This window comes from Lepidochelys olivacea, assembly GCF_965140295.1.
Source record: "Lepidochelys olivacea isolate rLepOli2 genome assembly, chromosome: 8".
Lineage (NCBI taxonomy): Eukaryota > Metazoa > Chordata > Testudines > Cheloniidae > Lepidochelys > Lepidochelys olivacea.
The window spans coordinates 15,544,885-15,566,337 of NC_140418.1; the positions used below are offsets into that span (position 1 = coordinate 15,544,885).

At 44.5% G+C, this 21,453-nt stretch overlaps 1 protein-coding gene across 3 annotated transcripts in view; it reads right to left on the reverse strand.

The window, feature by feature from the left end:
- KIF3A (kinesin family member 3A) overlaps window positions 1-19,061 on the reverse strand; it is a 38,287-nt gene extending 19,226 nt beyond the window's left edge. For all 3 annotated transcript variants that reach the window (XM_084637013.1, XM_084637014.1, XM_084637012.1), the window contains exons 1-9: window positions 18,915-19,061; window positions 15,013-15,295; window positions 13,415-13,559; window positions 13,036-13,120; window positions 10,892-10,997; window positions 9,622-9,761; window positions 8,753-8,950; window positions 6,377-6,551; window positions 1,681-1,788 (exon numbers count right to left, since the gene is read on the reverse strand). In XM_084637013.1, the coding sequence (XP_084493139.1) occupies window positions 1,681-1,788; window positions 6,377-6,551; window positions 8,753-8,950; window positions 9,622-9,761; window positions 10,892-10,997; window positions 13,036-13,120; window positions 13,415-13,559; window positions 15,013-15,295; window positions 18,915-18,920 (1,246 nt within the window). In that variant the 5' untranslated portion in view covers window positions 18,921-19,061. The remainder of the gene's footprint in view (window positions 1-1,680; window positions 1,789-6,376; window positions 6,552-8,752; window positions 8,951-9,621; window positions 9,762-10,891; window positions 10,998-13,035; window positions 13,121-13,414; window positions 13,560-15,012; window positions 15,296-18,914) is intronic.
- Window positions 19,062-21,453: the final 2,392 nt, after the last annotated feature.

The following is a 21,453-nucleotide window of genomic DNA, read 5'->3' on the forward strand; positions in this document are numbered from 1 at the left end:
CAGCAACATAAGTAGTGGTGGTCAGCTTTTTTGCCACAAGAAATGACCCTCGCACAAGAGACAAGTGCTAGGCTACAGACCTATTAAACAATGGTATAGGCAATGAATTTCTAGAATCAATGAATCGTAATTGACAGGAGATAGCACCATACAATCCTCTGAACTGGCATACGCTGAAGATTTATAGTACTTAACAATGAAGGGCATATTACTTTACTGAGCTAAATTCTGCACTCAGATAACCTTCTGGATTTGCACCAGTTAATCCGAGAGCAGAACTTCAGCCCCAGAGATACTTCTGTAATTGTACTGAAGACCAGTTACAACAATTCTACTTTTTGCCCTTATGGGCTGATAACCCATTATGAACATCAAGTAGAGTACACGTAAAAGTAAAATCATCTAACCAATTGAACGCATGTGAACAAAACAGAAAGGCCACTTGTGGATTTTTAAAAACACACCAGGTAACCATGCCAACAGCACTAGCAGCAACTTGACTGAACACGATAAACAGCTATAACATGAACATTACCCATCAAAAACAATCCCACATAAGCTTGAAATGACTTGTTTAAACCATACATCATACTGTAGATTTAATACGATTATGTTGCAATACTGATCATCAGTAATGTGACTGAAGCCTCCTTAAACACCAACAATGAAACAAATTGTAGAGAAAGCTGCAGAATTTAGGCTCAGGACAGAGTTCTGGGAGTTCACTGTGGCAAGAAGCACTTTTTACATCTGAGTAAACCTTTAAACATAAAAAGGTTAATTAAAACTGGCATTTGAGCTTGGGGCCCCTCTGAAGAAAACAGACAATTTGTGACACTAATGAAAGACAAGTCAAATGTAACAGATTCCTTCCAGCATTAAGTCTGGAATTCTGTTTAAACACATTCTACACTTCAGACAGGAAAGAAGTCTGAGCACTAAAAATAGTTTAACGAACAGGATGAATTTAGCTTGTAATATTAGAGCCCATTCCTACAGTCTCTACTCCCAGCAAAGAGAAATCAATGGGAGTTCCTTCATCTCTTCCATATACACAGCAGGCTCTTATTAGACAAGGCCATTAAGTTTCCTGTTTTTTGTTTTGTTTTGTTTTTTTTTTAGAAACTGCTCTCTCTCCTCTTGCGGTAGCTCGTTAGACTCTCTCTCCCAGGGTTGCCAACCCTCCAGGATTGTCCTGGAGTCTCCAGGATTCAAGGATTAATCTTTAATTAAAGATTATGTCATGTGACGACACCTTCAGGATACAGCGAAGCAAAATTGGCAACCCTACTCCCTCCCCACAACTCCATATCCCAGAGGCAGTTCTGTTGTGTGGGTTTGCTATCAGTCTCATAGACATGCGCACAGTAACAAGCCATACATGGCCACCCTGCTGTAACCAGGGAACCACCACGTAAGAGAAAGTTACTACAAGCAAAACTACCTAAGTGGAAGCAGATGCTATATAAAGGTATAGCAGTCTAGCTAGACTGACTGCTTCAAATGGCTTCGTTTCTACAAGAGGCATGATAATTGCAGCGGGCAGTAGAACTTTACTACAGTCTCAGTTAAGTTCATACTTATGCAAAGTTGCATACTGATTCCTTCATGCAAAGAAATTTCCGGAGTCAACTTCTTGACGACTAAGGACGAGAGAATTGGAGCATGCGAATACCTTACCCCTTCGTTTTTTACGCTTTTCCCCATCCTCTCCAACCTCCCCATCTTCTTCTTCTTCTTCATCTTCATCTTCAGAACCACTGATATCAGAGCCAGATATCTCTTCCCCTAAAACACAAATATATGTTTCCAAGGCACTCTCTTTCACAGCATATCAGACAATTAATTATAACAGCAGCATTTTATCTACCTTCAACTTTATTTGAGCAGTGTCTTGGCAGCAGATACTAAGTGACTGTACAGGCAATGCAAATTTGGGAAAGATCTGGGTTTTTCCATTTGTTTACTCATGTAATAGGTACATGTTTCTTTTTCAGAATATAAAATCTGATAAATATTAAACCAGCAATCTCAGTAAAGCTTACAGTCCAGTTCCAAAATATGCTGACATACCAAAATTCTACCTATAATTATGTATTTTAGAAAGTTCGCGATTGGAGTCTAATATTGCAGCATTTGTAAAGCACAAGTGCTAAGCATTATTATGCTACAATTCTCCAACAAGGTATTATTTTACCTCTAAGCACTTTAGATGAAGTTTGAAATACAGAGAAAAATGGCTACAGTGTTCATAAGGAATAAATATTTACACTTTAAGCATTATGCCATATAGATTTTTTTTTAAACTGTCCAGAGTCTCTCAGTTGTTTTCTGAAAAGATGACTCTCTGTTGTAACCAAGGTATGCTTTGGTATTTTTAATGTTTCAACTTCAATTTGAAACCAAAGTCTGTCAGAACTTTAAAATGTAATTCAGTGCAAAAGTTCAAAAGAATAGCACAGCTGCATCCTTACATCTATGAGTGTCAGTTTCTGAGCTGTACGCTTTAATCAGACTTCCATTTGCAAGGCATTTATTCTGCGGTGCGGGGCCCAAAATTAGCAAAGGGACTCAACAGGGGTTGAAATAATGGGTTAAGAACAGTGGGTGGGAACACTACTGTACTTTCCATGTCTCTCTCGGATTGAAAAGATTTCCAAGTGGAAATCCGAGTGGAAATCTCCTTCTCTGTGCCTTCTCCCTTATCCACAGTCAGTAGGATACTGATGTGTCCGTATAAACACATGGAATCATAGCTCTGCTCTCTCAGGCTATATGCTGCCAAGGACCCCACCTACGAAGAGGCTGATTCTCATTTGTGGGATGTGAAGGGCTCAGTTGCTCACAGAGCCTGTGGAGCCATATGGTTTTGTAGCTTTACCCCCTTATTCTTTAGAAGGAGACTTAAAAGCCATCTCCACAAGTTCACTTTGATAGTTTCAGAGGCATTTGTTCCCTTCCCAAGCACTTTTTTCTGCTAGAAGGAGAACATTTACCCCTTTGTCATTATGCTTTTTAAAACCCCAGTTTGCACTTGTCCCCAGTCCGACATTAACATAACATGAATGAGGAGGAAGCAGGAGCGCGCGAGAGGGCAGGGCTCCTGTCTCATACTGAGAAAGAGGGACGATCAGCGAGTTATCTCAAGTGCCTATACACAAATGCAAGAAACCTGGGAAACAAGCAGGGAGAACTGGAAGTCCTGGCACAGTCAAGGAATTATGATGTGATTGGAATAACAGAGACTTGGTGGGATAACTCACATGACTGGAGTACTGTCATGGATGGATATAAACGGTTCAGGAAGAACAGGCAGGGCAGAAAAGGTGGGGGAGTTGCTCTGTATGTAAGGGAGCAGTATGACTGCTCAGAGCTCAAGCATGAAACTGCAGAAAAACCTGAGTGTCTCTGGATTAAGTTTAGAAGTGTGAGCAACAAGGGTGATGTCGTGGTGGGAGTCTGCTATAGACCACCGGACCAGGGGGATGAAGTGGACGAGGCTTTCTTCCAGCAACTCACGGAAGTTACTAGATCGCAGGCCCTGGTTCTCATGGGAGACTTCAATCACCCTGATATCTGCTGGGAGAGCAATACAGCGGTGCACAGACAATCCAAGAAGGTTTTGGAAAGTGTAGGGGACAATTTCCTGGTGCAAGTGCTAGAGGAACCAACTAGGGGCAGAGCTCTTCCTGACCTGCTGCTCACAAACCAGGAAGAATTAGTAGGGGAAGCTAAAGTGGATGGGAACCTGGGAGGCAGTGACCATGAGATGGTTGAGTTCAGGATCCTGACACAGGGAAGAAAGGAGAGCAGCAGAATATGGACCCTGGACTTCAGAAAAGCAGACTTTGACTCCCTCAGGGAACTGATGGGCAGGATCCCCTGGGAGAATAACGTGAGGGGGAAAGGAGTCCAGGAGAGCTGGCTGTATTTTAAAGAATCTTTACTGAGGTTACAGGGACAAACCATCCCAATGTGTAGAAAGAATAGTAAATATGGCAGGCGACCAGCTTGGCTTAACAGTGAAATCCTTGCTGATTTTGAACACAAAAAAGAAGCTTACAAAAAGTGGAAGATTGGACAAATGACCAGGGAAGAGTATAAAAATATTGCTCGGGGATGCAGGAGTGAAATCAGGAAGGCCAAATTACACCTGGAGTTGCAGCTAGCTAGAGATGTTAAGAGTAACAAGAAGGGTTTCTTCAGGTATGTCAGCAACAAGAAGAAAGTCAAGGAAAGTGTGGGCCCCTTACTGAATGAGGGAGGCAACCTAGTGACAGAGGATGTGGAAAAAGCTAATGTATTCAATGCTTTTTTTGCCTCTGTCTTCATGAACAAGGTCAGCTCCCAGACTACTGCACTGGGCAGCACAGCATGGGGAGGAGGTGACCAGCCCTCTATGGAGAAAGAAGTGGTTTGGGACTATTTCGAAAAGCTGGACAAGCACAAGCCCATAGGGCAGGATGTGCTGCATCCGAGAGTGCTAAAGGAGTTTGCGGATGTGATTGCAGAGCCATTGGCCATTATCTTTGAAAACTCATGGCGATCCGGGGAAGTCCTGGACGACTGGAAAAAGGCTAATGTAGTGCCCATCTTTAAAAAAGGAAGAAGGAGGATCCTGGGAACTACAGGCCAGTCAGCCTCACCTCAGTCCCTGGAAAAATCATGGAGCAGGTCCTCAAGGAATCAATTCTGAAGCACTTGGAGGAGAGGAAAGTGATCAGGAACAGTCAGCATGGATTCACCAAGGGCAAGTCATGCCTGACTAATCTAATTGCCTTCTATGACGAGATAACTGGCTCTGTGGATGAGGGGAAAGCGGTGGACGTGTTGTTCTTTGACTTTAGCAAAGCTTTTGACACGGTCTCCCACAGTATTCTTGCCATCAAGTTAAAGAAGTATGGACTGGATGAATGGACTATAAGGTGGATAGAAAGTTGGCTAGATTATCGGGGTCAACGGGTAGTGATCAATGGCTCCATGTCTAGTTGGCAGCCGGTATCAAGTGGAGTGCCCCAAGGGTCGGTCCTCGGGCCGGTTTTGTTCAATATCTTCATTAATGATCTGGAGGATGGTGTGGATTGCACCCTCAGCAAGTTTGCAGATGACACTAAACTGGGAGGAGAGGTAGATACGCTGGAGGGTAGGGATAGGATACAGAGGGACCTAGACAAATTGGAGGATTGGACCAAAAGAAATCTGATGAGGTTCAACTAGGACAAGTGCAGAGTCCTGCACTTAGGACGGAAGAACCCCATGCACCACTACAGACTAGGGACCGAATGGCTCGGCAGCAGTTCTGCAGAAAAGGACCGAGGGGTTACAGAGGACGAGAAGCTGGATATGAGTCAGTGTGCCCTTGTTGCCAAGAAGGCCAATGGCATTTTGGGATGTATAGGTAGGGACATTGCCAGCAGATCGAGGGACGTGATCGTTCCCCTCTATTCGACATTGGTGAGGCCTCATCTGGGAGTACTGTGTCCAGTTTTGGGCCCCACACTACAAGAAAGATGCGGAAAAATTGGAAAATGTCCAGCGGAGGGCAACAAAAGTTATTAGGGGACTGGAACACATGACTTATGAGGAGAGGCTGAGGGAACTGGGATTGTTTAGTCTGCAGAAGAGAAGAATGAGGGGGGATTTGATAGCTGCTTTCAACTACCTGAAAGGGGGTTCCAAAGAGGCTGGATCTAGACTGTTCTCAGTGGTAGCTGATGACAGAACAAGGAGTAATGGTCTCAAGTTGCAGTGGGGGAGGTGTAGGTTGGATATTAGGAAAAACTTTTTCACTAGGAGGGTGGTGAAACACTGGAATGCATTACCTAGGGAGGTGGTGGAATCTCCTTCCTTAGGAATTTTTAAGGTCAGGCTTGACAAAGCCCTGGCTGGGATGATTTAGTTGGGGATTGGTCCTGCTTTGAGCAGGGGGTTGGACTAGATGACCTCCTGAGCTCCCTTCCAACCCTGATATTCTATGATTCTATGAGACTTTTAAAATTAGTACATTTCAATTATATATAGGTCACATCCAAACCTAAACCAAGGAGAAAAGAAAAGATGAAATCTGCTAGCTTATATTAGCTCTAAATACCATCTAGTGGACAAATCCAATACTTAACTGAAGAAAAGCTCTAGCTTGCATTCAGCATAGAAATACGTGCATGCCATCTATTTCTATTTATGGGTGATTTTTGGGTTTCTTCTTTTTACTTGAGACTAATGTAACAAACTCATATGTAAAAGCATGGGGACTTCAGATGTTATTACAAAACTCCTGAAAAGCAGACCATGGTAAGTCTTTAAAAAGGAGACGTGTGATACAGGAACAGAATAACCTGAAGGTACAGAGAACATTATTAGGAACAAGGGAAGTTACCTTCCTCCAGCTTTTTTTTAAGCTCTTCAATTTCTTTTTGAAACTGACGGAGCAAGGCATCCTTGGGATCTTCATTAATTCTGGCCTTATTCTTGATGTTTTTGGCACGGTTGGCATACCTGAGTGTGCTGATAGTCTCATCATAATTATAGTCTGCCGGACCAATATTTGCACACTGTTACATAAAAAAAAAAAAAGGAGTTACTTGTGTAGATGGGATTTAGCACTACGTAAAAGCTTGAAAGACACAAATACAAGGAATTGCAAGACCAGGAAATGTAAAAACAGACCCACGCCCTGTACTGCAAATCCCTTACTGTAGTTTTCTGCCTGCAAACTGTACTTTTCTGCTGCCTCCAGAGCATGAACAAAGTCCTGCCACGGGATGCACAAGCACAGCTTCCATTTGACCCTATGCGTCTGGGTACTCTTGTTCTGGTCTATAGCCTCCCATGTCCATGAAGTGAATTTTATGTTCAGATAGATGTAAGGCTAAAAGCTGTACAGGATGAGAGTATGTTAACAGGACTGTTGTATACGAGAGACACAGGAGGTAATTGTACTGCTTTATAAGGTACTGGTGAGGCCCCAGCTGGAATACTGGATCCAGTTTGGGTGCCACATTTTAAGAAAGATGTGCCAAAGTGGAGAGTCCAGAGAAGAGGTACAGAAAATGACAAAAGGTTTAGAAAACCTGACCTATGAGTAGGGCCCTACCAAATTCGTGGCCATGAAAAACGCGTTGTGGACTGTGAAATCTGGTCTTTTGTGTGCTTTTACCCTATACTATACAGATTTCATGAGGGAGACCAGCAGCGTTCCCTTTAATTTTTCCCCATGCGTATGAGGAATGAATTTTATTATGTGCACAATATGGAGGTTGTGTACATAACAAAATTCATGTGGCGGGGGTGAGGCTGAGGGGTTTGGAGTGTGGGAGGGGGCTCAGGGTGCGGGCTCAGAAGTGGGGCTGAGGATGATGAGCTCAGGGCTGGGGCAGAGGATTGGGGTATGGGGAGGTGAGGGCTCTGACTCTGGGTGCAGGCTCCGGGACTACGGGAGGGAGGGAGAGAGAGAGGGAAGGAGGAAGAGGACTCCCCCCAGCTCTCTCTCGCTGCAACAGCACCTGGGCTGGAGAGGGGATGGGGGAAGAGGCATCTCTCCCCAAGGCAGCTCTGAGGCTAGGCCCGTGGGATAGGCGCCTCTCCACTGGCCGCAGCAGGTCCGGGGCATCTCTCCCTGCCGCAGCCCTGAGCACCTGTGCAGCGCTTAATAGGCTGCTGCGTGGCTTAGAGGGAACTTAGAAAACCAGCATTTCTCAAATTGGAGGTCCTGACCCAAAACAGAGTTTCGAGGGGGGGGGTCACAAGGTTATTTTAGGGGGAGGTTGCAGTATTGCCACCCTTACTTCCACGCTGCCTTCAGAGCTGGGCAGACGGAGGGTGGCAACTGTTGGCCGGGCGCCCAGTTCTGAGGGCAGCGCCCTGCCAGCAACAGCGCAGAAGTCAGGGTAGCAAAGCCAGACCGTGCCGTCCTTACTTCTGCGCTGCTGCTGGCAGTGCTTCTGCTTTCAGAGCTGGGCTCCTGGCCAGCAGCTGATGCTCTCCAGCTGCCCAACTCTGAAGGCAGCACCGCTGCCAGCATCTGAGCAGAAGTCAGGGTAGCAGAACCGCAACCCCCGTTACATTAACCTTGCAAACCCTCCCCCCCGCTCCTTTTTGGGTCAGGACACCTACCATTACAACACCCTGAAATTTCAGATTTAAATGGCTGAAATCATGAAATTTATAATTGTTTTAATCCTATAACCATGAATTTGACCATGACTTTGGTAGGGCCCTACCTATGAGGAAAAGTTAAAACTGGGCATATTTAATCTTGAGAAAAGAAAACTGAGGGGGACTGAAAGAAGTCTCAAATATGTGAAAGGCTGTTATAAAGAGGATAGTGAGCAATTGTTCTCCATGTCCACTAAAAGTAGAACAAGAAGTAATGGGCTAAACCTGCAGCAAGGGAGATTTAGTTTAGATATTAGGGAAAACTTTCTAACTATAAGAATAGTAAGCACCAGAGCAGGCTTCCAAGGGAGCTTGTGGAAGCACCATGATTGAAGGATTTTAAGAACAGGTTGCACAAACACATATTAGGGATGCCCTAGGTTCTTGGTCCTGCCTCAGCATAGGGGTTGGACTAAATGACCTCTCAAGGGGTCTTCCTGCCCTACATTTCTATGCACTGATGAAAGAGCAAAGTCCAGAAATAAAGAAGGGTAAATACAAACGTCAAACTATTCCCATGAGAATTTTGCTTCAATTCCACCTTAAAGATATAAACCAGGTTACTGGGACATTGAACTTTGGCGTATCCCATTCTTACCATCATGGTTTTTGAGTTGCCCCCCAGGGAATCCTGAAGAAGTCGAGTCAATTTAGAGTTACGATAGGGCACATGAGTACTCTTGCCATCCACCAGTGCAGAAATAACATTCCCAAGAGTGGAAAGTGAAAGGTTAATTTTTGTGGCCTCCTTTAGTCGTTGCCCAGTAGCTCCAGTTTTTGTCTGCCTTTCTGATCCCTGGTGAAAGGAATACACAGGTATTTAGAGGGTGAAAGGACAGGATCAAGCAGGTCTTAATGGAATCTTTAGACTCATGGTAGCACTGAACAGTGCACAGCAAAGAGACATAGCTGGAAAAATGGAATGTACCATTCTCATATACAAACATTTATTTTAGAAAAACAAACTGTAGCTAATACACAACACTGCATAACACCCTAATGGTAAGTTTTTAAATATGATCTTCTGATTCCCCCAATCAATGGATATGAGGGAAAAGAAACATCTAGTAACTTATAAACAATTACACTTTTACAAGAAAAAAAATGTAATGGAACCATCTAGATGCACATAACACACTTGAGCGACCTCAAAAATTTGACTATTTTATCCCTTGTCCTCCCTCGGCCATCCTCTTCACTGGGAAAGTTATGCATGTCTAAGGAAGGCCCCAATCCTGCAATTTATTTCACATAGGCAGATCTTTGCATTCAGGCAGAATTGCACTGATTTAAATTGGGTTCCACAGCAGTCTGTCCCCACAGAAACTCGTACTGCATCTGGGCCTTACATCGTAAGCTCTTTCAGGGAGGGGCAGTGCCTTTTCCCTGTCTTGTTAAGGGTCCAGCATAACAATCAGTAACCATCCCACAACTAGCATTTTGTTAAATCTGCACATTACTACTTACCGCTAGATCTACAAGGTGCAGCTTGCCCATACGAACATGCATGTTTCCATCAACACCTTTCTCGCTGCATTCAATGGTAATAGTGAAGATGGCATGGGAACGGGAGCTGTGCTCATTCATATTAGTGGCACCAACAGAACCTTTAGTTAAGAGACCCAAAACCATCAGAATTAACAATGAACTAAAAGGTAAAACAGTCCCTAATCTGAAAACAAAGAGGCCACAAAGCAGTTATAATTTACAGATTTTATAATCTTACTTAAAAGAACTGAATGCATTTCTTGTTTAACTTCAGAAAATGACAAGACTTAATAATTAGTGTAGAATAATTATCTCAGCTGTAACACCCAACATTTTGCAGTGATTCTGATGCTGCTAATAAGTGTGATGCATCTCCCCTCAGACCCTGTGGTGAAGGAATTTTTTTCTGGGCTTGAAACTGCAGCATTCATCTTTAGTCCGGACGTGCAATCATTCGAAAGACAAGCAGAGGTTTTGCTTCTAGCTGTATCTCTGCATATGCCTTTCAAGGCCCAATCCCAAAAGGCACTAGGCAGCCTCACACCCATTCATCTCCTTTGGAAAATACAACTGACCTAGCAAAGACTGCAAATCCAAGAGAGATGATGCTCAGTACCCATTAGGGTCAGACCATTAATCCTGGCTGATTGAGTTGTGTTTACGAATAGTAAAAATATTGCAGTTTTCAATGTAGTGGCAGTGACAGTCATTAACCCTTGCTTGATTTGTACATTAACCTATAGTGCTTCATTCAGAAAGTGTCCTGGATGTTAAAATGAGCTGTTTTGTTGCTCGGAGAAAACATGCAATCGCATCACCAGTTTACAATACTACAGAGCACAACACTGGTCTAATGTTTCTCAGCTGGGCAAAGGTGAGAGGAAGAAAAGGAGAATGAATGGGCAAGTTCAAGACCCACTAGGAGTCCCAGTGGTCTCCTCTTGCTTTGCTGAAGTCTCACAAGCTCAGTTACAGCCCCACTCTCACACCATCAAGACTCCACATTGGAACAAGCCTTCCAGCCAAGAAAAGCTGCTGTATAGGGCCTGTCCTACCTTCATTGGCTGCTTCTGAATCACAGGACTTAGCAAGGAGTCATCCCTCTCACTGCTCAGCTGAGAGTGCTGTTCCTGAAGAGTTGTGAAGACTGTACCCAGGTCCGAAAGTCAGCTGTCTACCTGGCAATGCACAGTGCTACACTAAACTGTGCTCTGGACAAGAGTTTAAAACCCTAATGAGTGCTACTTACGGTTTTTGTGGCCTAGTGTCATGATTCTATCCATATCATCTGCATTGTTTACAACATAAGCTGAAAGATCTTTGATATAAACTCCCACATCAGGTCTCTCTTTAACCTAAACAAGAAACAGATTTGTTTGGGCACTTCCAGGAGGTGCACAGAGATTATTTTTGGAAGCTGTTCTCTGTAGTATTCGCATATACCAGTTATCATAACGTAATGCACTAGTGTACTGCTATTTCTAGAAGCATAGCTTCTGTTCTATACAAGCATGACTTATCAGAACCATACAAGCCTATGGATCAAGAGTGTTGTAGCCTTCTACTGCCCCTTCTCCCAAGGCAAATCAAATGGAGGGAACACCAATCAGGAGGAAGCCTCAAATCTCCATAGAGATCGTAAAGAGGGGTTCAGAGAGGGGAGTAGGCACAACACATTCAGAGGCAGAGAAAGCACTTGGTCTAATCAACTGTTTCCTGGCCCCAGAGACCACTGAGAATTTCTGAAGTATTTAATAAATAAAAAGCTGGCTTGTCCATCTCTTATTTCTTCTCTCAAGAGAAGTACTTCAAACAAAGGTTTCAAGGCATTGCTACAATAACTGAACAACATACCCCACATGCCACTCTCCTATTCTGTACAGATGACCACATCTTTTCTCCTAGCCCTGGGAAGAGTTTTTGTGAAGTCAGCTAAAGAGCCATGGTTTAGAGCAGGGGTCTCAAACACGCAGCCCGCGGGGTTATTTCCTGCAGACCGCCAAGCAGCCCGCACCCCACCGGCCTACCTCTAGGCCAGGGGTGGGCAAACTACAGCCCACAGGCTGGATCCAGCTGGCGGGATTGCCCCCCCGTGGCCCCGTGCTGCTCCCTGAAACAGCCGGCACAACTTCCCTGCGGCCCAGGGACAGAGGGGGTTGGGGACAGAGGGCTCCGTGCATTGCCCTGGCTTCCAGGCACTGCCCCCCGCAACTCCCATTGGCCAGGAACAGGGAACTGCAGCCAATGGGAGCTTTGGGGGAGGTACCTGGAGGAGCCACAAGGCAGCACACAGAGCCCTGTGCCCCCCATCCCCCGGCCACAGGGACATGGTTCCAGCTGCTTCCCGGTGCGGGGCCGAGGCCGGCAGGCAGGGACCCTGCCCTGGCCCCAGTGCATGCTGCTGCCACCCTGGCACTGCTCTAGGTAAGCGGCACCAGGCTGGAGCCTGCACCCCCAATCCCTCCTGCACCACCTGGGGGCGGGGAGGGGGAGTTGGGGTGGGGACTTCAGGGAATAGGTTGGAATGGAGGCAGGGAAGGGGTGGAGAGAGGGGCAGGGACAGCGATGGTGGGGTGTCAGCGATGCGGCCCTCGGGCCAATGCACTAGTCCTCACGTGGCCCTCGTGGTCATTTGAGTTTGAGACCCCTGGTTTACAGCCTGGGGGTCTGCAGACCATGTCTAAAGGGTCCATGAAAGGCTGTAATTACCAGACAACAGTGGTTTTCAACCCATGGTTGCTGGACCCCTTGGGATCTATAGACTATGTCTAAGATGTCCAAAGGTATCCACACCTCCATTTGAAATTTTTTTAGGGATTGCAAATGAAAAGATTGAAAACCACTGGTCTAGAACCAGAGAGTAAATATACCACCCTGCAAACTGTTGGCTCTTATAAACAGGCTCATAACTCACTGAGCGATCTACAGACAGTCTGTCAGGGAGCTCCCAAAAGTCTTTGGGATGATGATAAGACTGTGAGAAAACTGGCCATAAAAGTGGGAGAAGTTCCCTGGAGGGAATCACAGGAAAAGCACCAGTGTAAAGGACAAAGGCACTTTGGCCACTGAGTTCATTTGACAGCAATACAGGTACTGACTAGAATGTTTTTGTATTTTGAATATTTTCAGCTATTCTTCCCCAGATTCTCCTAAGGGGAATTAGTCTAGAGTGTGAGGGAAATAATGTTACATTACTAGACTAAAGGTTAAGTGAGAAGAAGAAATGAGAAAAGGCAAAATATTGATAGGGGCAAAAGGTCACCTTTGGTGCTAAGGAAAACTTTTCTTCCCCTCCAAGGTCTGTCTGTTCTTTTAATACTCAGTTCTTCTTGAAGAGACAATTTGTTCCTTTAAAATGCAAAATGTCAGTGATTCAAAACACTCCATCCTCACCTCTAGCCTCTGCGTCTGGTCTTTTCCGAGCAGGTCACGTACTTCTTCATTGTAAATTTCCAAGTAAGACACTCGAACCAAAAATCTAAGATTAAAAAAGTCATTTATAAACTGAAATATTTGTTAAATGTAACTGGTTTGATCTCAGCGTACAAAGAAAATATGCAGAGTACTAATACAAACTGACAGCTTACTGATTCATAAACGAAGATGTGCTTAAGCACAAGAGGTGAAATCCTGGCCCACAATTAAGTCAGTGGCAAAACTCACATTGATTTTAACAGGGTCAGGATTTTACCCAAGATGTCTGAAAGTTTGTGCTTCCATCTTTTGCTTGTCTCGGGGACGGGGGTGAGGCAAAGGAAGAAAATTTGTTCACCTTGTGTCCCCCTCTGCCTTTGCAATGTGACCAAATATATGGGCAAATGAATTGGGGATGATTCCTCTAAGTTCAGGAACAGCTCGTACACCTTCCATGGTAAAAGTTTTGCCTGTGCCAGTCTGTCCATATGCAAAGATGGTGCCTGCAGTACAAGAAAAATATTTATAATGAATCGTAATACCAAAGATGGCAGTTTTTAAGCATTACCTTGGCACTATCAAAACCACCAGCAACAATGAGTTAGAACTTTCCAGCTTTTCCAATACACACTGTACAGGCTTACAGGAAACGTAAGTGTTGTACAGTCTTTGCAAACAGGGCTGAACTACCACAAAGGACTAATGTGTTATTTCAGTCAAGCACAACGGCTCTAGGAATATGTCTCACACAAACCGTCAGACCTAGGCCAATCAATAATGTATTTATTAACAGGGAGAACAAATATGGAAATGTAGAATGAATGACTCTTCGTTCAGGCACATTTACTAGTTTCCTTTAAATTTAAAAAGTAGATTATTTCAATCTTTGTCTTGTACAAAGGCAAAGAAAAGTAATTAACTAGACAAGGGTAACTCATGTTCTGAAATATGTACAAACCTGTTAAGACAGAAACATAAGTTTCTTTTCAAAAGGGTAACTGGCTACAGAATGGTGTCAACCTGCCTCAGGGCCACTCCCCATGGGTGGGCATCAGCATTCCCTCAACCACAGCTGTAGCAACCTCAAACTGATTCAGCATAGGCCCCACACATGGGCATTTCACAAACCAGGATACAGATTTTCAGAATCATTTACAATTTGGATTACATCACCAATCTGCGAGGCATGAAACTTCCTCCTTCGCTTGTATCAGAAAGACTTACCAGAATCATGGACCCAAGTATTGCAAAAATAAGTTTGGCTCCTAAGTCAGATTTTTGCTTTGTTGCAGCTACAAAAAACCCCTGGCCAAAAACAGATACTTAATTCTACTCTACCTTTACACACAGCCTTAACAAAGCTTTTGTCTTAGCATTTAAACTTCAGGAAACTTCCTATATTTTACACCTATACTTACCCCAATACAAATGAAGTATTTCTCCTAGATCTTTAAAATCTTTGCAACTTACTATTATTTATAACTGTCTATTTGGAAACAATTTATTTCCTTACCAACATTTTTCTTCCATTATACATACATGCCAAGTTGTTACTGCAGAGTTGCTCACACATGCAGGGCTACTGATATTTTACAAGAAAAAAAGCACTCGAGAACCTGGGTGTGCTAAAAAGATAAATAAAATGCAAATCCTTTACAAATAGAAAAAAGTAGTTGAGATGTTTGGCCCACTAACCTTGCCAGTACCTGATGCTCACAATGTAACTGATAATTATCTGTTACCAATTATAGAAGCACAACCACTGGCAACAGGGAACTCAGAATTGTGAATACCCTTATTGGATTTTCTATTTTAAGTAAAACGAGGTTATTGTTAACTATATGAATGATATGGTGCTTTTACCTGCAGTCTTTCTTCAGATAAACTCTTACTAAAATCAGATGGAATTTTGACAGCATAAGGGATCCTTAATTTTTAGGACAATAAGGGACTTACCATTGTATCCTTCCAGAACAGAGTCAATAATTGGTCTCGCAGTTAAGTTATAGACATCAAGCTGTTTACTCTCTGGTCCAAAAACTGTATCAAATGTAAATGTCTTTGGAGGTTCGTTGGAAGAGTCTGTTTTATGAACAGTAATGGTTCCCCTCATTTCATCCACATTAACTGCCATCTTGTAGCACATTACTTTCTCTCTTTCATTGAAAGGTCGGCATCGGACAACAACCTTGACATTATCACAGCTCTCAGGCTTGTCCGGCTTCTCAGATTTGTTGATCTACACACATGAAAAACAAAATAAACATCTTCATGTGTTACAGTGTAAGATGTACAGATGTGCTTAAATGTACACACTGAGTAATTATATTACATATATTTAAGTACGAGCAAGTCTTTCAGGATCAGGGGCCTAAGTGTTCAGAACAGGACTGATTTACAACTGGAGCTAACAGAATAAAGTGCAACAAAGAACTAATTTGATTAAATTAACCTTTTTCTGTTCACAAGTTGTACATGGTTTGTGAAATTCAAATGTATTAGTCATTCAAGATTTGTGAATTTCAACAAATGATTCTTCGCTCGCACGCTTTGTTGAAAATATTTGTTCATTTGAAAACATGTTCACTGTACTGTTTAGTTACATTGATATTGTTTTTAGTCCCTGACTGAAAGATGTAAGTAAGTAATGAACACAAACTGCAGATTTTACAATCAAATATACTGTTAAACATTTGATTTTGAACATTCACATTTTGCAACTATGTACACTAATAACACATGTAAGCTTGAACATTCCCAGAATTCAAATACAGAAGGGTCATGAACACAATCAAACAGATATTTCTTTTGAAGTGAATATTTGCAAAAAGTCCATATACACACTTCGTTCAGTTCTACTTCAAGTGTAACTTGGGGGACCATATTTGGGGTGCTGGGTTTTTCATATACTCCTAAAATACATGAAAGTTTTCTATTCTGCCATCAAGAATTTTGAAATATGAATTGTAAGCCAACTGTTACACAATTTGAGGTTGAAAACTGCTGATGAAAGACATCTATCACTCATCTTAATACTTACAATTGCCCAGTGAGTACAAAAAACCCTATCGCTTGATGCTACAGAGGTTGCTAACTACCAGCCAGCATCTAACTTTTGCTAAGCAAGCTAATCAGGATGTTAGCATTTCGAGAGTGGGGTTGGTTTGGTTTTTTTGCTACTAGTCAGCAGCCAATATTCTGGATTGCTGTCAAGCTTTAGGCCAAAGCACTACTGAGGCAGCATTTGTTCTGCTGGTAGATGAGCTCCTCCAGCCCACAGACAAGAGAAGTACATGTACTCATCCTGTTGAATGGGTGATCAATTATTGTTCCATCATAGGACCAGCAGTAAGAGACACTCCCTGATATGGCCTACAAAACAAGTGGGTTATAACGGGCAACAGTTCCTCCATCTCCAAAGACGTCACCTGCATCACTCCACAAGACTCAGTCCCTTCTCCCATTACTCTTTATGAAGCCATTGGGAGAACTAGTTAAATAATACTGGTGATCAGCACTCAGATGAAAAACTGGCTAAAGCTGAACCCAGTAAGACTGAGGAGAAGGAAGTAGCTTCAAAAGAACGTTCTTCTTGTATAACATTCCCCACTCAACCAAGGGCATCTGTCCTCAGATTGTTAAATTGGTTACTGTTATATTCCACTGGAACAATGAAACCACTAACCAATAAGAGAAGGGTGAGAAACACAGCTTTCTGAGCAGTTGAACCTAGCCTATGGAGGGTACTTCCACAAGGGATAAGAATGATTAGTAAACTCAGCATTCCGAATTAAGCATACTGGCATCAGAACACAACATGTAGGCAGAGCATTTTAAAAAAGAAAATCCCTATATATTAATCATGCTATCTCTCCTATAAGTTGGAAAGAGAAAGATTTCTATTTCTACTCTGAAATACTTATAAAGAGCTCACATGCCAAGCTAATAGGGGCCTTATAAGTAAATTAGATCAAAAATCTTATCACCAAAGACTAAACCTAGTAAGAGCCACAGGGTGGGCAAATGTAACAGTTACTTTAGGTTATATATTGCAGTTCAGAGTCAGCAGAGGAGTCTAAAAGTAAAGACTTTAAGTGGAGATAGACTCAACAAGGCTAAAAACTTGCAGGTCCTCTGTCTGCAATCCAGTCATAAGGAGAAACCTTACTATTTAACTGAACCATTACTATTAGACAATGGTAAGGACTGCAGATCAGTAGTTCTCTGCTACAGTGAATATCACGTACTTTGAAATTCCTTGAACTCTCTAGCTCCCTAACATAAAAAAAAAAAATCTGTAACTAGTTGAGATATCATACGAAGAAAAATAAATTGCAGAGCATACATCAGACAGTACATGGGGCACCAATCATTCTGGCTGCATAGATTACCAAAAGCACCTGTCAAAGGGTATTGGAAAGGCAGGCATTTTGGGCCTAGGAAACATATTACCTTAAAAAAAAAAAAAAAAAGCAAGCCAAAAATAGCCTTATCACCATTAGAAGCTCAGGTTGATCGTAATAAATGTGCACAACAATCAGGATGACTTTGTGAATAACAAATAGAGACCACAGGAGGCACAACAGTGTGTTACTATCTATAATAAATTGAAATATGCATGTTCTGCAATCCAGTAATAGGAATATAGTATTTGCCATACTAGATACAAACCACTCACTCAAGAAGCCTAGTATCTAGCACTATCCAATGCTTCAGAAGAAGGTGCGAAAAATCTCTACACTTTCATTGTACAATAATCTATTTGAGGTGTGGAAGAAATTCCCTTTCTGAACCCTGCAACAACCAGTTTATGCACTGAACTTTGAGATTTGTTTGCATACAGAACTATTAGTAAAAAACATATAATATACTAAACACAGCAATTGGCGTGGAGGAACTTAGTTACAAAATAGGATATGATTTGAAGCAATAGTAGAATATTGCCCAGATCTTCCACCACCCACCAGGCCTATTCATTATAAAAGCATCCTGCCTGTTTATAAATGCACATGATTTAAGCTTCCCTGTGTCAAACTTCAACCACCACCTTTGTCTAGCACTTCTCTGCCCCTCCCTTCTCTCAGATCCCAGTACTCAGCAACACCCCAGGCCAGCACCATCCCTGTTACACCCGATCAGCACCTGCCTACACCGTGAACCCTAGGCCTAGGGCCCCAAACCTAAGGGCTCCAGAGCCTTCCTGCACCGTGAGCCTAGAACATCCGACACAAGCTACCCAGAGACAAGCACTTTACCAGGGCCCCTCTGCATCCTTCACCTCCGAGTGGGCACCACTCTCAGGCCAGACCCTCCCGTACCCTGCACTCCATCTCTCAATGCCAGGCCCATGATCCCAGACCTGCTCCACAGACCCAGCCCAGAGCCCCACTGTACTCCATCCCTCAGTGCCAGGCCCCAACCTCAGACCCACTCCCCAGACCCAGCCCAGAGCCCCCCTGTACCCTACACTCCACCCCCCAATGCCAGGCCCCAACCTCAGACCCAGCCCAGAGCCCCCCTGTACCCTACACTCCACCCCCCAGTGCCAGGCCCCGACCTCAGACCCACTCCCCAGATCCAGCCCAGAGCCCCCCTGTACCTCGCACTCCACCCCCACCCCGTGCCAGGCCCCTCTCCTCAGTCCCTCCTCCCCGGTCTAAGGCCCCCCGTACCCTGCGCTCCATCCCCCAATGCCAGGCCTCGACCCCAGATCCACTCTCCCCCCCCGGTACCCCGCATGCCCCCCCCAAGCCGGCCCAGGCTCCCCGCTGCTCCCAGGCCCCGCGCCGCCCTAGCAACGGCACAACACTCCGTAGCGATGGGGAAGGCGGGACAGCGGGCCGGGTCTGGATGCTCACCGGCATCCTGAGCGAGTCCCTGCGGGGCGGCTCCGGTCCGCACCCAGCTTCTCCGCCCGAAGGGGAAGGGCGGGCTCAGCGTAACCCCGAACCCGCTACAGTGTAACAATAACAGGGGCGCGAGAGCCGCGGCGCCTGCCGCTCCTGGCCCCACCTCCACGCGCGAGTGACTGGGCGCTCAGCTAACCCCGGCGCCATGCGGAGGACGCTCAACCAATGGGCTTGGGGATGGGGTGGGGCGCCTCTACCCCCCGCGCGGCCATTGGTGCAGGGTTCCAGCCAATGAGGGGAGAGGCAGCGGCTGGGCGAAGCGGCCTCACTGCAGCAGCCGCGCCCGGTGCTTCGGGGGCTTTGGCTCTGCTGAGGTTGGGGGCCGGGCCGGGGCCACACGCAGCCCAGAGTGGAGGCTGGATCCAAAAGCAGCCTCCTGGAGCAGCAACTGTCGTCACCATATTGCATCATTAATAATAATTGGTGCTAATTAACTAATCATTCATGAGTACTGATCTAGGGGTTCTCAGCATGCTCTGCCCAGTTCAGGAGCTGATCCTGCAGTCTGATCTGCTCAGGTGTACGCCATACGCCCACGCAGACTCCAGCAAAGGGGCCGGAATCTGGCATTATCTGGCCAGCTGAGGATTCACTGGTCTATACAGCTAGCTTCTATCTCAGCCTCCTGACCCAGAGACAGGCCTGGTTGGAGCACTGCTACATTCTGGCTATTCTGACCTGACAGGTGGCCTCTTTGTGGGACTTTTACCAGCTAGCCAAGGTCAGAGCAAGTTCCCAAGTTGCTCGAACCAGGGCAGCGGTGGCAGAGCATGAGGGGCACAGAATCAGGGAGCTATAATAACCAATTCTCTGATGGCCTCCTCTCTGCTCCAAGGAGCTGATCTCTGCTACAGCAAAGAACCTGGCCTAGTGACTGTAGATGTTAGTGTTCACCATAGTCGGGTTATTAGTTTATTTGGTAGAAGGCTCTGTTGTAATTATGGCTACACTATGACATGTACGGATGAGAAGCAGTTATTACGCAACACCGTGAAAGGGTCTGGTCCTGCAAGTGCTTTCATGTTTGCTCAGCACAAAATCAAGCCTGGTCTCCTTCCTCACAAAAATACTCTCACTGACTTCAGTGGGGCTTACTCACATGAGTAAGGTGAGCAAACATTGAGACCAATTTTCTCTTAAGGGAGCCATTGTGAAAAATGAGAACACAGTATTTTTATACTGAGGACCAAATCCTGGTTTTAGCATACATCCTGAGTACTGGGGACTGGGAAGAAACAATTCCCTCATAGGCTGCACAGTAACTGTAAAACAGCAAAACCCTGCTGTGGTTTTACCCCACAGATCCTAATTCCACATAAAGAAATGGATCTGATTCTTTTCCAGTCTCTTCCCATCCTTCCCCCAAAATCCATAAGGAGTTTTCCCCCACGTTGCCTGCAAAGCAAATCTCCTGTGTACTGTCTTGGAGTCCTGTACCACCTGCAGAGTAGCTGCACAGGTGTAACTAGAGGGACCACCATTTACAGTTATAGTGGGCAGCCAAGGAGAGGGGAAGAAGTACATATGGGGCAACTCAGCCTCTGATTTTATACATCTCCAAAAAACATCAATATCAGAAGAAAGGTGAGGTCTGTAACATTTAGCAACTGTGCACATTTGCCCTCAGGTTATATGAGAAAGTGGAAATATGGCAGGGGTCCAGACTAAGTTTTTATAAGAGGATGGGTTAGACACCTAATATAGTATTATACAACTAGCACTTATCCTGTGGCATATGCATGGGAACTTGCACATAATTACAGGAGTGTGTACCATTTCCTCAGACCTATAGGTGCTGTCAAAAGTGAGTCAAAAAGGTGAGAATAAGTAAGTAAAACAATCTCTTCACAGCTATTTTTCATTATGTATATAGTGCCACAATGGTATATAGCACTTGACAGTGTGCAAAGAATCCTAATGGAGACATTTAGCCCTCCCCTCCAAGAGTTTATAACTTAAAAGCAAGAAGAGATTCAAATACAGTAAACAGACAGAATGGTGTGTGGATGTCTCCAGAGAGCAGCTGAGGCTTTGAAAGGGCATGGCATATATTAGCTGGGGGTCTACTCCATATGAAAGTGCTGCATAAAAGAATCCAAAATTAGGCATGGAGGAAAAAGACAAGGGAAGCAGTCAGGGGAGAACCTTGGGTGGAACAAAAGGAGCCAGAAGGAGGAGAGAAAGGCAAAAGCAGTTATATAGAGCTACGAGAGTGAAGAAGAGACACTTGGATTGTCTTCTGAGAAGCCAGGGCAAAGATCCAATTCCTACAATCCTTGAGTAGCAGGTAGGGAAACTGCTCCAAGCAACCGCATTTTGGCTGGAGCTACAGAAGAAATTGCACAGGGGTACACCAGAGAAGGACTCTGAAGGAAGTTGTTGTGGTCAAGGCAGTAGTCAATGCAAGGAAAGGAAAGAGGAAGGGACAGATTCTGGAGATATTCTAAAGGAAGAAAAGGTAGGAACTGTAGCCCAGTCTTGTATTTTT